The 17,307-nt window shown below is 30.1% G+C and overlaps 7 protein-coding genes across 7 annotated transcripts; 3 read left to right on the top strand and 4 right to left on the bottom strand. All coding sequences in view use genetic code 12, as the record gives it.

Moving 5' to 3' along the window:
* Positions 1-4: 4 nt before the first annotated feature.
* Positions 5-2,089, bottom strand: CTRG_04876 (uncharacterized protein; the record flags this gene model as incomplete). Its single annotated transcript, XM_002550532.1, has 1 exon — positions 5-2,089. One exon carries the CDS (start codon positions 2,087-2,089, stop codon positions 5-7), a length of 2,085 nt encoding a protein of 694 aa, XP_002550578.1.
* Positions 2,090-2,336: 247 nt separating this feature from the next.
* On the bottom strand, positions 2,337-4,751 carry CTRG_04877 (RNA-processing protein; the record flags this gene model as incomplete). Its single annotated transcript, XM_002550533.1, has 1 exon — positions 2,337-4,751. One exon carries the CDS (start codon positions 4,749-4,751, stop codon positions 2,337-2,339), a length of 2,415 nt encoding a protein of 804 aa, XP_002550579.1.
* Positions 4,752-6,110: 1,359 nt separating this feature from the next.
* On the bottom strand, positions 6,111-6,932 carry CTRG_04878 (uncharacterized protein; the record flags this gene model as incomplete). Its single annotated transcript, XM_002550534.1, has 1 exon — positions 6,111-6,932. One exon carries the CDS (start codon positions 6,930-6,932, stop codon positions 6,111-6,113), a length of 822 nt encoding a protein of 273 aa, XP_002550580.1.
* Positions 6,933-8,645: 1,713 nt separating this feature from the next.
* CTRG_04879 (uncharacterized protein) lies at positions 8,646-9,131 on the top strand (the record flags this gene model as incomplete). Its single annotated transcript, XM_002550535.1, has 1 exon — positions 8,646-9,131. One exon carries the CDS (start codon positions 8,646-8,648, stop codon positions 9,129-9,131), a length of 486 nt encoding a protein of 161 aa, XP_002550581.1.
* Positions 9,132-9,934: 803 nt separating this feature from the next.
* On the bottom strand, positions 9,935-10,951 carry CTRG_04880 (uncharacterized protein; the record flags this gene model as incomplete). The annotated part of the gene is made up of 1 exon (XM_002550536.1): positions 9,935-10,951. The coding sequence occupies one exon, from the start codon at positions 10,949-10,951 to the stop codon at positions 9,935-9,937; it is 1,017 nt and encodes a 338-aa protein (XP_002550582.1).
* Positions 10,952-11,493: 542 nt separating this feature from the next.
* CTRG_04881 (uncharacterized protein) lies at positions 11,494-13,347 on the top strand (the record flags this gene model as incomplete). Its single annotated transcript, XM_002550537.1, has 1 exon — positions 11,494-13,347. The coding sequence occupies one exon, from the start codon at positions 11,494-11,496 to the stop codon at positions 13,345-13,347; it is 1,854 nt and encodes a 617-aa protein (XP_002550583.1).
* A 178-nt stretch (positions 13,348-13,525) lies between these two features.
* CTRG_04882 (mRNA-binding protein) lies at positions 13,526-17,176 on the top strand (the record flags this gene model as incomplete). The annotated part of the gene is made up of 1 exon (XM_002550538.1): positions 13,526-17,176. The coding sequence occupies one exon, from the start codon at positions 13,526-13,528 to the stop codon at positions 17,174-17,176; it is 3,651 nt and encodes a 1,216-aa protein (XP_002550584.1).
* Positions 17,177-17,307: the final 131 nt, after the last annotated feature.

Below are 17,307 nucleotides of genomic sequence, written 5' to 3' on the forward strand. Positions count from 1 at the left end.
GAATCTATCTATTTAATGGCATGTCATTTATGATTTCATGATTTAAATTATCGTATAATCCTGTTAATTTCTCTTGACATTTAAATCTATCTTTACACCATTCAATCCAAACTTCAGTTATTAAAAATTGAGTTTCTTGAAAATAAATAAATTCATGTAAACAACTTTGTTTAATTAACCAATCTTTATTTAATTGTTGGAAAATTTCTTGTTTATCATTAATAATAGCTTGTCTCAATTTGAGTAATTCACCTCCTTTAGCATCAGGGTTTTCATCACTGATTTTTTTAAATCTGACTTCTTGTTCTTTAATTCTTTGATCTAATATATCAATTTGATTAATTGATAATTTCTTGGTTCGTTCAAACAATTCTTGTAAAGAATTTAAATAATCCAAGTAGTTTTTAAACTTCTCCAATGTGGTGGTATTTATTACATAACTTTCATCAATTAAAATCTGTGAAGATTTATTGAAAAATTCTCCAATAGAATTCAAACTTTGATTTATACTAGTAATATCACCAGAAGAATTAAAACTGAAATCATGTTGAACTTTAGTGTCTTGATTTTCATCAGGGTAAATTTCTGTGTTCAATTTGCTGAAACCATTCAACATTTCCACAAATTTCCCATTATCAAAACTTATCTGTTGTTGTCTTCTTTCGTATCTTTCAACAAGGATGATTATTTTGACCCATTTATCAATCAAATTTTGAATATTCTCTTCAGCTGATTTCCAATTCTTTAAAAAAGTCTCTCCCACAACTGGCCAAATGGTATTCATGAAATTAGGTTGGATTTTTTGTCCTTTAAATTCTAAAGAAGAATCAATTTTAGCTTGTTTTTTCCAAGTAGCTAAATCTGTTGGAACAGTCAAGAAGGTTTGTACTATTGGTTCTTCACTTAAAACAGGATGTTTGATCAATTGATTTAAAAATCTATGTAACCCACGACGACGTCTTTGTAAAAATTGAGAATCCGGAGAAGCTCCTACTGTGTGGGAATTATCGTTAGTATTTAATATTAAACTCTTTGATGAATCAATAATCAAAGAATACATACCAGTGAATTTTTTAGGTGGCAACCCTGGTATAACTCTAAATGGATACTTTTCAAGTAAATATTCCATTAACCAAACAAAATCAGAATATCTTCTAATAACTTTCTTGGTTCCTGAACTTGAACCACCAATTTTCAAATTATGAGTGATTATGTAATTAATATGTTTAAACAAAATCCCTTCTTTCTCAGGAACTTCTTTAATCTTGATTAAATCAACACCTAAAAACAATGGTTTAAATTGATCCTTTAGATCATTGATGTATTTTTCAATATATTCAGAGTCAACACTTGAACTAGCAACTGGTTGATCTTCTACACGATTTGAGTCATCACCAACATGACTTGATTCATCTTGAATATGAGAATGATCAACTAATAAAGGATCATTAATTAGACTGGTGTTACCAATATTTCCTCCATCGTCATCGTCATCATTATCTTTGCCCCAACTATCATTTTTATTTCTATTTCTATTCCCCATTAATGGATCATCTTCAACATCTTGAGTTATTTCATTAATGAATTTTTCTGGTAAATCAGGTAAATTATTCAATCTAAATTGTAAAGTTACAAAATCTCCAGTACCTGGTACATCAATTTCTAAAGCTAGTAATCCTAAAATTTGATAAAATTTAGATGATTGAGTAATTGGTAATAAACTATTATCATAAATAACATCAAGAATTTTTTGTTTTTGATAATTTGTTAAATAATCCATATTAACAAGTTTATCAATTATATTAATTTCAAAATCAGTAATTGAATTGATCTTATTCATAAAATGGGAATAAACAGTCTCATAAGAACTTGGAACATTATTCATTGAACTTTGGATTGATGGTGCTTGATGATGAAGATGATGTGGAATTGGACTTGTTGTTGAAACAGGGTTTTGATTTGACGATGTAAATAATCGTGATGAAGTTAAATACGTTGATTGAAATGGTGTTGATGTGGTATCATTAGAAGTGTTGGAAGAATCATTCCATCCACTTGCCCATGGATCATCTTCAATATTGCTGTTCATTTCTGTTGATGAATTGATCTGGTTTGTAAATTACGATAAGGAAAGTTATACTCCCTCCTCGTTAAATCACTTGCGTCAAAATTGTTTTTAATTTTTGCTCTCTCTCTCTCTCTCGTTGTTGTTGTTGTTGTTGTCTTCATATTTTTTTTTTTTTTTGTTCTTTCTTGCACTCCTTAACTTCGTGATATTACATAATCAATATTCTGATATTTGTTTATTGTCAAAAAAATCAAAACTATACACATTGCTATTTCTTTTCTAATTTGGCTAATCTCTTTGATGCTTCAGCTTTTGTATCTTCTTGATCACTTTCTGCCAATTCTCGTAATACTCTAATACAACTATCCTTGACTGGTGGTCTGTACATAATTAAAAATTGCAATGCCATGAATCCAATATTCGATTTGACGGGATCAAAACATAACGATTTAATCTTACCAATGACATTATCATTCAAATCAGGCAAGTCACTCACTAATCTAATAAATAACTTAATCCCCAGCGGTTCAATATAATTAATTATAGCATCAAATACTTTGGCACACCATTTATCATAAATAGGAGTAACAATAGTTTCCTTGTCAATGTTTTTTCCTTGTTTGAGAAGTTCACTTTGTTGGAATACTCTTTCACTATACCATTCTTCATTTAACCATTCTATAATAATATCGATTCTGCTATGAATACTGGCAGAACAATACTTCATGATTTCTTCTCTAATCATATCGGCCATTTCTTGTTTGTTTATTTCATCTGGTGAATTGGTACCATTTGGATTATCATAGTGTCTTATTCTCATACCTCTACTAGCTAATCTTGTCAATAATAATATCCAACTTCCCTTTTTCCAAGCCTTCATGGCAATATGAGGTAAAGCAAATTTCAAGTTATGTCTTTCTTCGGCACTAAGTTCAGGAACTTCCAAATCTTCTTTGTTTCCAATACTCTTGTTTGCTAATGATAAGAAATTATTAATGATAACTTTAAGATTCAGTTTTCTTTCCAGGAATGCAACATCTGTTGGTGGAGGTAATACAAAGATTTCATCGGGATTAAAGAAGTCGTCACCTACTTCACCACCGTATTTTAACTCATCTTCATTATCAATATCATCATCGTCTTCATTTGGCTCTTGTTTAACTCTAGGTTCGGTTTTCACTATCAGTGGTTCCTGTTTTGATCGTTGCTGTTGTGATGGTTGTGATTGTGATTGTGATTGTGATTGAGATTGCTGTGGTCGATCTGTTTTTCTTCGTTTTGCTGCTGGTTCGTCGGTCCCTATTTGTACTGGATTTTCAATAGCATATTTGAATCGATCAGAAATAATTTCCAAACCTTTTGATAATCTAGTAACTGAAGCACGTTGTAATGCATTGGTTATTAATGGAATTAAAAGATTCGGACGTATATCAGATACATCATATTTGTTGATTTGATCATCAAGGGCATTCAATGTATACAAATTACTGTAAGTAGGTTCCTTGAGACGTTTTGATGTATAATAGAATCCTTCAAATTTCTTCTTTTTGATACTTGGATCATCAATAGCAAAGATGTTCTTTTTTCTAATATCAGCACCCCTGTCGGTTAAAGCATTAGCTTGGATATTCAAAGGATTTTGGAATTCAGTTGGAACTAATTTTTGCTTAAGACAATGTTGGATGAAAATACGAATGTTTCTATCAACATATTTTCTAGCCAATTTAAATTGTTCAACCGATTGATAATTAGAACGTAATTTTTCCATGGTATCATATTTATTAATTTTAGTCAACAACATTTTAACCAATTGAGGTTTCTTCTTCATAATAACAACACAATGATTTATAGTTGCTGTGATTAAAGGAGGATTGATAATATCACTGTCGAATACTTTCAAGACCAATCCTTGGAAAATTTGTTGAGCTTCATTCTCCATTTGTTTATATTTAATCACCGAATGACTTGGAGATACATTATTTAAACAAAATTGATTTGAAACGTTACGAATCGGAGCACCAATCACATCTGTTCTTGTAGTTGTATCAATGACAACCATAAGAAATTTCAACAATTCCAATTTTGTTGGGATATTTCTAACTTGATCATATTCCAAATTATCACTTGGATCCAATGGGAAAGTAGTAACATATTTATTCACCAATTTGTTTTTCAATTCAATTAATTTACTCCATATTTGTACAGCATTATTATTTTGAGCAACATATTGAAATACCAATCTAAATACAATACATGAAATATCGATAACTTTACGAAACGTAGTGATATCACGGATATTTGTCAAAGCAGTCAATGCATCTAATGATTCAATAGCATATTGGTTTTTATCACGAATATCAATGCTATCATTATTAATAAAAGTATCATATAAGAACCCAACTATCCATTTATGTTGTTCAACTTCATTTGGTTGAGTGATGACGATGGCTAATAGATCGGTTAAAGTACGAGAATATTGTTGTGGATTTGTTTTAGCCACGTCAGTCATTTTCTTAAGTCTGGCTATATTTTCGTCCAGAAAAGTGGTTTGAGAAGTAGCCATTGTTCGATCGAATAATGTGACTTTAATAGAGTAATGGTTATTTAAAGGTTGTGTTGGTCTTGAAGATTTTGTTTGCTTTTCTGTTGTAAATTTTTTTTTTTCTCTCTTTCTCTGTCTCATGGTCGTTTGTCATTTCGTGTGAAACATTTGACTGTAAGATTTTTTTTTTCACTTGTAGCTTTGTATGGACAAGACTCTACCTAAGCTATTTCAATAGTAAAATACTTGATCTCAGATACAGTTCTGAAGTGTAATGTTGTGATAAGCAAGATATATATATATATATATCATTATACCCACTCTAATATATGATCTGTGTGCAGATTTGGCTGTTTCCCTAAATAAAATCTGTATGTTTCCAAAATGGGATACATCGAGTGGCTCTGGTATTTCCCAATTTAGAACACCGTGAGGCTACATCTCAATTTACCGTTTTAGTCAATATGCCGCAATATCAGCGGGGATAACATAGGAGAAATATTTACGAAAACTAACGGAACCGAACAAAGGAGAAACAAAAAAAAAAAAAAAGAAATGCTGGCTTTGTAATACTACTAGCAGTAGTAATAGTACTACTGCTACGAATTATTAATGCTTAAGTTGTATTACGAATGTTATTGAATTGTTATTTTTAGGGTTTTATTATGGCGGTGTTGTATTATGTTAGTATGAGTCACGGTTGTTGATTAAGGTAAAATATTGTTTTATGTAAATTACTTTATCAAAAAATCTAAGGGTTAACAATACAACATTGGATATTACAGAAAAGATAACCGATATAGTAGTATGGCATCTTTCTGTATCCGGAGATTATAATTTCTATATAGTTTATACATGAACTACTGAATGTGTCTACTATTATCGGTTATAATAGTAACATTTAATATCCGATATTTAGATTGAAAATTAAAATCCGAGGAGCAATGATTGTGGAGCAAATTAGTTTGATATGGGGAAGAGGAATGACAAGATTCTCATGACAAAGTTTATGTTTATGTTCCAATAATAAATGTTTAAATTTCATGCATAGTTTCTAAACACGCTTAGAAGAGTATTTTTTTTTTGAATTATCCCCGCCAATTGAGAAGAGTAAATAAGGTACGATGGTGTGCCACATATTAAACCCAACAATAAATAACAGTTTTCACATTTTCACAGCAATAATCCAAAAGACATTGACAGTGATTACAGTTTTACCCAACAAAGTTACATTATCATTAGTTGTAAACGACAGCACCATAATAAAGATAAAAGCTTTATTGGCTTCTACAAACAAGTGATAAATAATAATAATCGTAAATTCATCATAATAAATCGTAAGAAATAAACTAAATACAGAAATAAATATAATTGTATAAATGCTTTGTTGTCAATAATCCACCATGTCTTAAGCTCCCTTCTAAAGTTAGAAATAGTCAATAAACAAACAAACACGTTGCTATTGAGTTTTTTTTTACTTTTTAGCACCTCCCCAAACACTTAATATAGTTCTTTTAAAATTTGTAATCTTAATTCTCTTCTTTCGTTTTCTTTTTCAATGTCAATCATTTCATTGTCTTTACAATCATCATCTTCATAATCGAAAAAAGCGCCATCATAATTTGGGTTGTAGATATAATTTTGATTGAAAACTCTAACTTCGTCTTCATCTTCATCACTAGTCAATGGATCGTTTAGTACTGAAGATTCATCACTTGAAATAGAAATAGCATCTTCATGATAATTATCACTAATGTAACCAAAACGTAAATTACCTTGAGAAGTCCCAGTGAAATTCTTAAAATTATTTAATCTGTTGTTGTTTAATAAATATTCATCATCTAAATTACCAACATCCATTAACGTTGTACTATCAACCATTGTAGTGGAAGATTCACTGGATGCATTGCTGACGTTTGAAACGATACTATTTCTTGGAGAATTATTTGGAGTAGATTCATTAGATTTTGTGGATTTCAAAGACAAAGCATCACTTAATCGGCGATAAATTGATTTTGATTTAGTAGTACTATTACTATTGGTAGCAGTAGTTGTGGTGTTGTTACTTGAACTACGTGAAAGTGGACAATTCTTGTGATGTTGGTTATATTCTCTTTGTTTCTTGAAGGATGCAAATAATTTTTTGTTTGTAGAAGAAGATTTCTTGTGGTTCATTACTTCACAAGGAGAATCGAATGAAATTGAATTATCAAGTAGATTAATGTAGTAGTATTGTTGTAAGATAGAATCGTATTCCAACTTCCATGGTTGGGAAGTGTTGCTGTTACTAGTAGTGGAATTGAGTCTCATTGTATTTAACATTTGAATAATTGAATAGTTGTAAATAATTTAAAATAAAAAAAAAAAAAAAAGAATTACAGAAATTAGAGGAGAGGTTATGGTATATTTATATTTATATTTATATTTTGTGTGAGTCCTAATGAAATAAAAAGAGAGGGTGTGTCCCGGGAGTCAATAATAAAAAAAAAAAAAGTTAAATCCGTATGTGTGTGTGTGTGTGTATCCTAGTGTTAGTAATAAAAAGAGCAATGTAAAATTCGGAAATAAATTCTTTTCATTTTTATTGTAACGGGAATGGGAATGGGGATGGGGATGAGAATGGAACTGAGAAAAGAAACGGTTATGGATAGATAGACATTTAGTTTGTCATCATCCGTACTTTACTAAACTGTGTAATTTAATGCTAAAATAGCCGAACGGACTAAACATAGCTTATTAGGATATTATCTATCATTGCCGCTCTCTCTCTCTGATCCTCTCTCTCTCTTTGATATGTGTGTCATCTCCGTTGTTTTGACTAATCCATTTCAACTCTTCGGCCGTTGAAAAAAATTTTTTTTGTTCCATTATAATGAATCACTTCAATTGCCGTTGCCGCTCTTGTTTATTACTGTTATTACTTTTACAGTTAAACTATCACCATCTTCTTTGGTTGTATATATACAATCATAAGATGAGTAATATGGTATATCTACTAACGATGGTTATTGCGTCATCTCTAAATTATTCTTCTCCCCCCTCCCCGTCTGATCCCTGATGGGTCTTTTCTTTTTTTTCCACCACTTAAATGGTTACGATACTGATTATAAAGTAGACACACTCTCTCTCACTCTCTTACACTTTCTGTGTTTCATTTCATTCCATTTCCTTTACTATTGTTCTATTGTTCTATTGGAAATACCAATTAAAAGAAGCAAATGGAAAACTAACGAATATGGACTAACATATGCCGTTCTCCTATGGGGTGGTATAATTTGCTCATTTTTCCATTTTTCATCATCTTATTAAAGCCACTATCATTAATTTTACATCAAACACATGCATTGTAGATAAGTAGAGTTGAGTAAATCTGGTTGACACTCTCCCTCTTCCCGGACAGAGTAAGAGTACTACAGCTAATAATCATGCACAGTTCATAGTTTCACGAAGTTTGGTCATCAAATAGTATTCCACCGACGACAACTTTCCCTATCCAATCGGTTTTGGTTAATTTAAACTAATGGTTTGTACATGAATCTCCGGGAAATGGATCCTAATTCAAAGATCCTTTGCATTGCTCTTATTTATTTGACTTTGGCGTGATCTTTTGACACTTGGGAAAGAAAAATATTTAAATTCTATTTCGTTCAAAGGTAATCATTCGTTTTCCGTGTAATGGATAATCATGGAGTTACAAACCAGAGAAAGATAAGAACTTTGTTTGGGGAAGATTCATCTCCACCATTATTTGACATTTCCACATCGCACTGTCTTCTCACGATCATTTGAAATTTGTTCTTTTTTTATACGACGCAACACGACAAAATGATTTCGGAAATTTGATACATCATTGGAAAATAGAATATACCAAACAATCAAGATCTTTCTTTCCTTGTTGATTGTTGGTTGGTTTGACACGTTATTTTTCCCATTTTTCCAGTATCCGAATCAAAAGGAAATACGCTCTACAGATAAGACATTGGATTCTGCCACTCGACCCCCGCAAAAGTTCGTATTCTAACCATCTATTACATCATGAATCCATTAATAGAAAAGTCATTATTTTGGTATTATTTAATTCATATTCCAATCACTATATTCATTGATTCTTCATGTATAATTCCTCAACAATATCAATTGGCAATCACTTCCAAAATAGTCGATTTCCATGTATCCACAAATCATGACATATTATTGTCATCCCCACAAACTTGGTTTAAAATATTTGTAACTTTTGAAGTGGTTTTCCAATTACCTTTGTTTTTCTATTTCTTATACAAATATTTATCTAATCGTTTAGATTTGAGTTATTATTTATGGAGTATTATCTACGGGTTCAATGCTGGTTTCACTACTTTTGTATGTTTGATTTGGTTAATTTTAGAGTACAAGACATATGATTTACTGATTGGTCAAGTCACAAACTTGTGTGCAATCTATTCTCCATATGTGATTATTCCTTTGATTATCATAATCAATTCCTTTAAAAACATCAGATCTTTAAAATTGAAGACTGATTAAAAGAACAAACAAACAAAAAAAAACAGATATACTTGTATTTAAAGATATATATTTAGGATTTATTTTTTTATTTAAATTTAAATATAAATTTAGTTGTATTTAGAAATCAATTCAGTAGCAAAAGCAATGTATTCTTGTTCAGCTTCTTCTTGAGTTTTACCTTCTAAATCTTTCCAAGCTTGCCATTTGTATTTACCTTTGAAATCAAAAGTACCTGGTTTATCAGTATTGTTATCACCAACAGTGGCTTGTTTATATAAACCGTATAATTTTAATAATTCATCATCACTTGGTCTAGTAGTTAAGTTAGAAACTTGAGAAGCCTGGCAAACAAAAAGAGTTAGTTAGGAATTAGGAACAACATGAGTCAATTGATCGTAGAACCAAAACATACTTTTTCTTCGAATTCAGCAGAAACCATTGTTAATTAATTGGATAGTTATTGATTGAAATATAAAAAGAAGAAAAATGTGGGATCAAACGGAGAGAGGAGGAGAAATTTATAATTCTCTCTGACTGTGTGTGTCGTACTACTCCGCGTGTGTGAAAGAAAGGTTTTTCGCCACTAAGAAATGAAAATTATTGGTGTAGGCACACACACACACACACACACACACACACACAACGATTTTTTTGTTGATTTGTTGATTTGTTGGGCCCCGCTCCCGCAAGGGGGGGCTGGCACCACCACCACCACCACCACCATCGACGTTTAAACAAGTTGGGTCATTTTTGTTGGCTACACTACCAAGTGATATATCTGTATGCATTCAATACATATATACACAGCATATAAAATACTCTTATTTCTTAGATTCTAACACTTGATTGATTAAATCAAAAACTGATGTTTTTAAAGGAATATATTCAATACCCAATATTCTTCTACTTTCACTATCATCAGCTTTACTCCATTTGCTAACATCAACATCTGGTTCCCCAATAGGTAAATTGTCTCTTAAATCAGGGAAATTCTCTCTAATTATATTTAACAATAATTGAAATGAAAATTTTTCTTGTTCTACTAATAATCTCTTTCCTTGGGCTTCATCTTTTTCAAATGCAATTACATGAGCTTTAGCAACATCTCTAACATCAATAAAAGCACCTTGAAATGGTGGGATTTTAACCATTTGTTTAGGAAATTTCAAAACTGAATTAACAAATTCAGCAGTTGATGGTAATTTATCTAATCCTCTAATTTCTTCAATAAATTCAACTGGTCCAAAAGTAAATACTGGATTAACTGAAGATAATGTAAAATTTGGTTTATTAATTTCGATGAATTTAAATGCTTCTTTCTCAGAATATGCTTTTGATGCAGTATATGCTGCTCTTGAACTATTAATTGCTTGTTCTAATTTAATATCACTATAATCTTGATCAGAATAAGGAATAGTTACATCATGTGTTGCTATTAATGGTTTCATAGCAGCAACTGATGAAGTTAATACAACTCTAGTAATTTGTGGTGATGTATCTTGAATTGATTTTAATGCAAATTTAGTACCTTCAATAGCTGGAATAATTATATCTTTTTCATATTCTTCAGTTTTAGTATTACCTCCTGGTGATGCAGTATGAATAAATATAGTAACCTCGGGATGTTTCTTTAAAGCTTCATCAAACGCATGTTCTTTTTCTAAAACTTCAACAACTTCATAGGAGAATTTATCAGTATTGAATAGTTTGCTTAAAATTTCTCCCTTTTCTTTAGATCTAACTGATCCAACGACGGAATAACCTTTTTCCATAAGATATCCAATAATATGTTTTGCAAGATAACCAGTAGCACCAGTAACAAATACAGTTTGACTCATGATGATGATGATGATGATGATGATGATGATGATGATGATGATGATGATGATGATGATGATTGTTGTATTGTCTAGAACAACTCACTGGAAAATTAGATAGAAATGCCACCGAATATTTATAGTATTCTTAATGTTCATCATAAATACTACGTGTCTGGTTTGTAATCCTTATTCTATGATTTGACGGATATGTTTTCAAATTAGGCTGCAAACATTTTCAAGCAAAACATTTGATTCGCGAATATCTTTTGAGTATAAAATTCTCTTATCTAAACTAGAAAGAACAATCAATTAGTTATTGATTGGCGTGTTACCTTTAACCATTATTAATTACTATCCTCGGTGATGCTGTGACTTGTGGTATCGGTTCTCAGTGTTTCCACAGTTTAATTATAATCATCATCAAAGGGAATGCAGCAACATAAACCCAAACGGAGAAACTGAGGCTCAAGTTGGAATTTTTCAACAAAAAACATTCCTCACAATTTTCTAATTATCTTTTAACTATTTTTTTTTTTCAGTTTTATTCAATACCCACCACAATGCCCCCTAGTTCGACAACTACCAACGGAGATATTGATCTGATATTTTCCCTAAGTCATCATCTAGATACGCCCTCGTCATTGTCAATTTCTTCATCTTCTGCGAGACCTACCTCGTCACCAATTGATCAAGATCCAGAAGTGGCGAAAGTATTTCAAGAAATATGTATGGCATGTCGTACTGGAGATATAGAAGTAGTTGATTCATTATTATCTACACCTAATCTTGATATAAATCAAGTTGATGAATATGATTATTCCCCTTTAATTCTTAGTTCATTATGTGGACATTTTAAAATTGTTGAATTATTATTAAGTAGAGGAGCTATTTGTGATAGGGATACTTTCCAAGGAGCTCGTTGTATTTATGGTGCATTAACTGATGAAATTAGAGATTTATTAGTTAGTTTTGATATTTCAAAAGCAATTGATGCAAGTCAACCATTTGCTGGTCATATTTCTTCCTTGTTAAATCCATTATTGAATTCATTGAATAATGATATTGTATTTCAATTTAAACAACCAGGATTACCTAAAGATTTGCAATTTTTTAACCTTCATAGATTTTTATTAGTTGCAAGAAGTCCTTATTTTAAAGAGAAATTATTAAATGATTGGAGAAACTTGACAGTTGTTACTATGCCTATGAGTGTTGATCCCTCGGTATTTAAACGTATTGTGGATTATATTTATCTTAGGACTGATTCGGTAATCAACGACTATTCTCTGAACATGCAAGATCAGTTGTTAGCTTTAGCACAAATGTATAAACTTTATGATTTAATTGAAGGTATTGAGGAAATTCAAAGCATAAAAGATGAAAAAGAAAAGGCTAAAATAAATCATGATCTATCATTCAAGTTTGTTGAAAAGGCAAGAAAAGATTTGGATTCGTTTTTAATTAATAATATTTTAAATGAAAAATTATCCAGTGAAATGGATTTAAAGGAAGATATCGATCTTGAAGATATAGATTGTCATGAATTTATAACTGATTCTCAAAGAGAAACATTACTTGAATCTGATTCCATCCCTGATGTCATACTTTCATGCGTTGATTTAGATACTGAATCGGTGATCTACTATCCCGTGAATAAATCCATCATTGCAAGATCTGAATATTTTGATACCATGTTTAAATCGGAAATTTTTCTTACTGCTGAAGAGGATTTACCAATGTATAGAGAATTTGGTATTGAAGTTGTTAATCGTCCTCAAGTTGATATTGATCATTTACCAATGATTCAGCTATCTACAAGTACATCATATCAAAAAGTTGCAGAAATGGTTTTATCTTATTTATATCATGATGATGTTCATGATATACCTTTAAAGTTATCTATAGAGTTGCTATTTGCTGCCGATGAATTGTTTCTAGAGAGATTGAAGACTATGAGTGCAGTTAATATAACATCACAATTTCAAAAATTTACTTTTGGGGAATTCCAATCATTATTTGATAAAACCGATTATGATGCCTATGATTTGATACGAGCTTCATGGCAAACAAGATGCGATAAATTAGAACAACACATTACTAAAATGATGGCATATAATCTTCCTGAAATATTCAACAATCCAAAAGAACGTTCAAAATTTTCAAAACTTATTAAAGAATCAGCTGAAAGAATTAAAGAAAGACAAGATACTGATACTATTGAGTTGGTTGATGATATAAGATACTACCTAGCTAAAAAATATGCCATTAATCAAGAAACCGAATCTTTTGATCCAACGTTTAAAGATGATAACTACTCAGATGATATTAATCTATATAAAAATGCATTGATTCAATATGAAAAAGACATTGAAATTATAGATTATCTATTGGATCTGTTACAATTGGATGCTTAGTCTCGTTTGTATTTGTCCGCGCACGTGATATAGGTTTGTACACGATCAATAAACTCATCTCACGCACATCTCCCTGAAAAAAAAAAAAAGAAAATTATCACAATTTCTAGGTGATTCTCTTTTCTACTAGAAACAACTATAACCAAAACCAAAACCAAACCAAACAAGATATTCTATCATGACAGATAACAATCCAGATGGAGGGTTATCCTTAGATGTGTTTGAAATGGAAGATAAGTTATCCAAAATCAGATCACAAATTAATTCGAAACTTGAAAATCAAAAGCATTTAGCAATCATTTTATCAGCAGTTGAAGAAAACATTGAAGAACAAAAAAATGATAAAACTCCAGTTGCTTATTTCATATCATTTTTATCATTATTGGATCAATGTATATCAGAAGATAAAATAATTGATAATAATTTGGCTACCACTACTGCTTATTTCTTGGATATTATTTTCCCTTTCACTCCAAAACCTTTATTAAAATCAAAATTTAATCAAATTTTAGTTAAATTAGCTCAACCATTAACTTTAGAAAATGCTGAAGCTCCATTAATGAGATCAACTATCGGTGCATTAGAAAGTTTATTATTAGCTCAAGATAATTCTTCGTGGAATTCAAAGGGACAAATTACTCCAAAAAGAGCATTTTTAGCATTGTTAGAAACTTCATTTGATCCAAGACCTAAAGTTAGAAGAAGAGCTCAAGAAGCTGTTAATAAAATTTTATCAAATCCTCCTACTTCCCCATCACCTACTCATGTTGCTGCTCCTTTAGCTGCAGAAGCTTCTTTGAATCAATTGACTACTTTATTGAATGAATATAAAGCATCAAAGAAAAATAAAGAAATTAATTCACAAATTATTCATGTTTTACAATTAATTACTATGATTACATCAAGTAATTCATGGCCAGTTGGTAAAATTGAAGAATTGTGTGATATTTTATTGGAAATTTCAAAAACTTCTGATCAATTTTTAGTTTCTTCAGCATTTAAAGCATTTGAAGGATTATTTCAATCAATGAATGATATTATTGATATTGAAAAATTTACAAAAGTTTTAGATATTATTTTTGATTTAAAACCTTCTATTAATGATACTCATTTAGCTGCTTCTTGGTTAGCTGTTGTTGCTAAATCTTTAGAAAGTTTTTCAAAATTATCTCCGGAACCTTGTATTTCTAAAATTCCAACTATATTACCTATTGTATCTCAATTTTTATCTTCTGATTCAAAAGATATTTATACTTCTTCATCACAATGTTTAATTGCTATTGTTAGTCAAACTATTCCTGATAAATTTTTATTACAACCATCTTCTACAAATGGAATCACTGGGGAAATTTATGAATTAGTTGATGAAACAATCACATTTATAAGTGAATTGATTGAAAAAGAATTATTTTCAATTAAATATCAACATGCTACTAAAGAAATTTTAGAATTTACTACTGCTACTATTTTAAAACTTAGAAATAGATCAAATCCAGATTTCCTTGATATTTTACAAATTGTTGGTAATTGGAGAACTGATGAAACTGATAATTTCCCTCATAATAAAGAAGCTGAAGATCTTATTGCTGCTTGTGTTTCTTCAATGGGTCCAGAAGTTGTATTAAACAGTTTACCTTTGAATTTAACTGGTAATGGTACTGGTCCAGGTAGAGCTTGGTTATTACCTATTTTAAGAGATAATGTTCGATTTGCTGAATTGGAATTTTATAAATCAAACATTTTACCAAATGTCGAATTTTTCATTAAAAAAATTGAAGAATCAACAAATAAAGAATCAATGAATAATAAAATTTTCCAAACTATTATTGATCAAATTTGGTCTTTATTACCACATTTTTGTGATTTACCAAAAGATTTGACTTTATCATTTGATGAATCTTTTGCTACTAAACTTTCTGATTTAATGTTTGCTAATGTGGAATTAAGGGTTCCTATTTGTCATGCATGGAGATTATTAGTTGAATCAAATGTTGCTTATAAAGATGGTGCATTAGATGATGATTTATTAATTCAACAAGAATTTCCAAAATCTGAAGCTGAAAAGAATGTTCAATATTTAGGTTCAATTGCTTCAAACATTTTAACTGTTTTATTCAATGTTTTCACTTATACTATGGCTGATTCAAGAGGATTTGTTTTAGAAACTATTGAAACTTATTTGAACATTGTTCCAAAAGAAGAATTAGCTTCTACTTTTGATAAAGTTTGTGGATTATTAAAACAAGCCATGGATGAAGAAGCAAATGATACTGCTGCTCCTGTCCAACAACAACAGCAAAATAAGAATGAGGTTCCTAAAACTAGTATTACCATGATGGATTTAATTGTTGCTATGGCTAAATATGTTCCTGAATCTTCACATAATGCATTGTTTTCTATTTTTGCAACTACTGTTAATTTAGCTAATAATCCATTGATGCAAAAAAGAGCATATAGAATCATTTCAAAATTGGCAGAAACTGAATCTGGTAAACAATCAATTTTGAAATTTATTGGAGAAATTGAAAAAGTATTGATTGATACTACTGAACAAACTCATAATTCAGCAAGATCAGCAAGATTAACTGCTATTTTATTGGTATTGGAATTATTACCTACTACTGATTTATTCTTCATTCCTTCTATATTACAAGAAATTATCATGGCTACAAAAGATGTTAACGAAAGATCAAGAGGTTTATCATATCAAATTTTAATTAAGATGGGTAATAAAATGAATGAAGGTGGAATTATTGTTAATGCTAAAGTTCCTGGCTTTGATGTTAATTCACCAGATTCACAAGCTTCATTAACTGAATTTTTCACCATGGTTAGTGCTGGTTTAGCTGCACAAAATCCTCATATGATTTCTGCTACAATTACTGCTATTTCATGTTTAGTCTTTGAATTTAAAGATGTATTATCAACTGAATTATTATTGGAAATTTCTTCAACTGTTGAATTATTTTTAACTCATAATTCAAGAGAAATTGCAAAATCAGCAATTGGTTTTGTTAAAGTTGAAGTTTTATCCTTACCTGAAGAATTAGTTAAACAAAATTTATCTGAATTATTATCAAAACTTATGAAATGGTCACATGAACATAAGGGACATTTTAAATCAAAAGTTAAACATATTTTAGAAAGATTAATTAGAAAATTTGGTATTGAAGAAATTGAAAATTCTATACCTGAACAAGATAAAAAATTAATTGCCAATATTAAAAAATCAAGAAATAGAGCTAAAAGAAAACAAGAAGCTGAAGAACAAGAATCATCATCTGTTGGTACTTCTACTACTACTAATCAAGAAAAGAAATTTGTTTCTGCTTATGAAGAAGCATTATATGATTCTGATATTTCTGATGAAGAAGATGTTGATATTTATGATGAAGATTCAATTAGACAAAAGAAGAAGAAATCTAATCAATTTATTTTAAATACTGGTGATGAACCATTGAATTTATTAGATAGACAAGCATTAGCTCATATTTCATCTTCAAAACCAAAGAAATTAACTAAAAGTGATATTCAAAATAAGAAAGAAGAATTTAAAACAAAGAATGGTAAATTGGTATTCAATGATAAAGAAGATGAAGATTCATTATCGAATAAAGTATCAGGTATTGATGCTTATTTGGATGCTGTTAAGCAAGCTCCAGTTAAAGGTCAAAAGAATAAATTGAAATTTAAAAGATCAAGAAATGATGAAGATCAAGATTGGTCCGATGATGAAGATAGTACTCCTGTTTTGAAAAAGGGTAAAACTATGGGTAAATCTAAAATTTCAAAACCTAAACAAAAATTTAAAGCCAGAAAGAAATTTTAAATAATGTATAATAATAATTAGATAGTTAGTTTAATAAAAGATGATTGTTCGTTAATGATTGTTCCAATAAGTTTCAATACTTGTGTTTATACTGTATCAACGAAAAGTCGTGTGCACGTGCAAGTTTTCAT

This window comes from Candida tropicalis (assembly GCF_000006335.3).
Source record: "Candida tropicalis MYA-3404 genomic scaffold supercont3.7, whole genome shotgun sequence".
In the NCBI taxonomy this organism is placed as follows: domain Eukaryota; kingdom Fungi; phylum Ascomycota; class Pichiomycetes; order Serinales; family Debaryomycetaceae; genus Candida; species Candida tropicalis.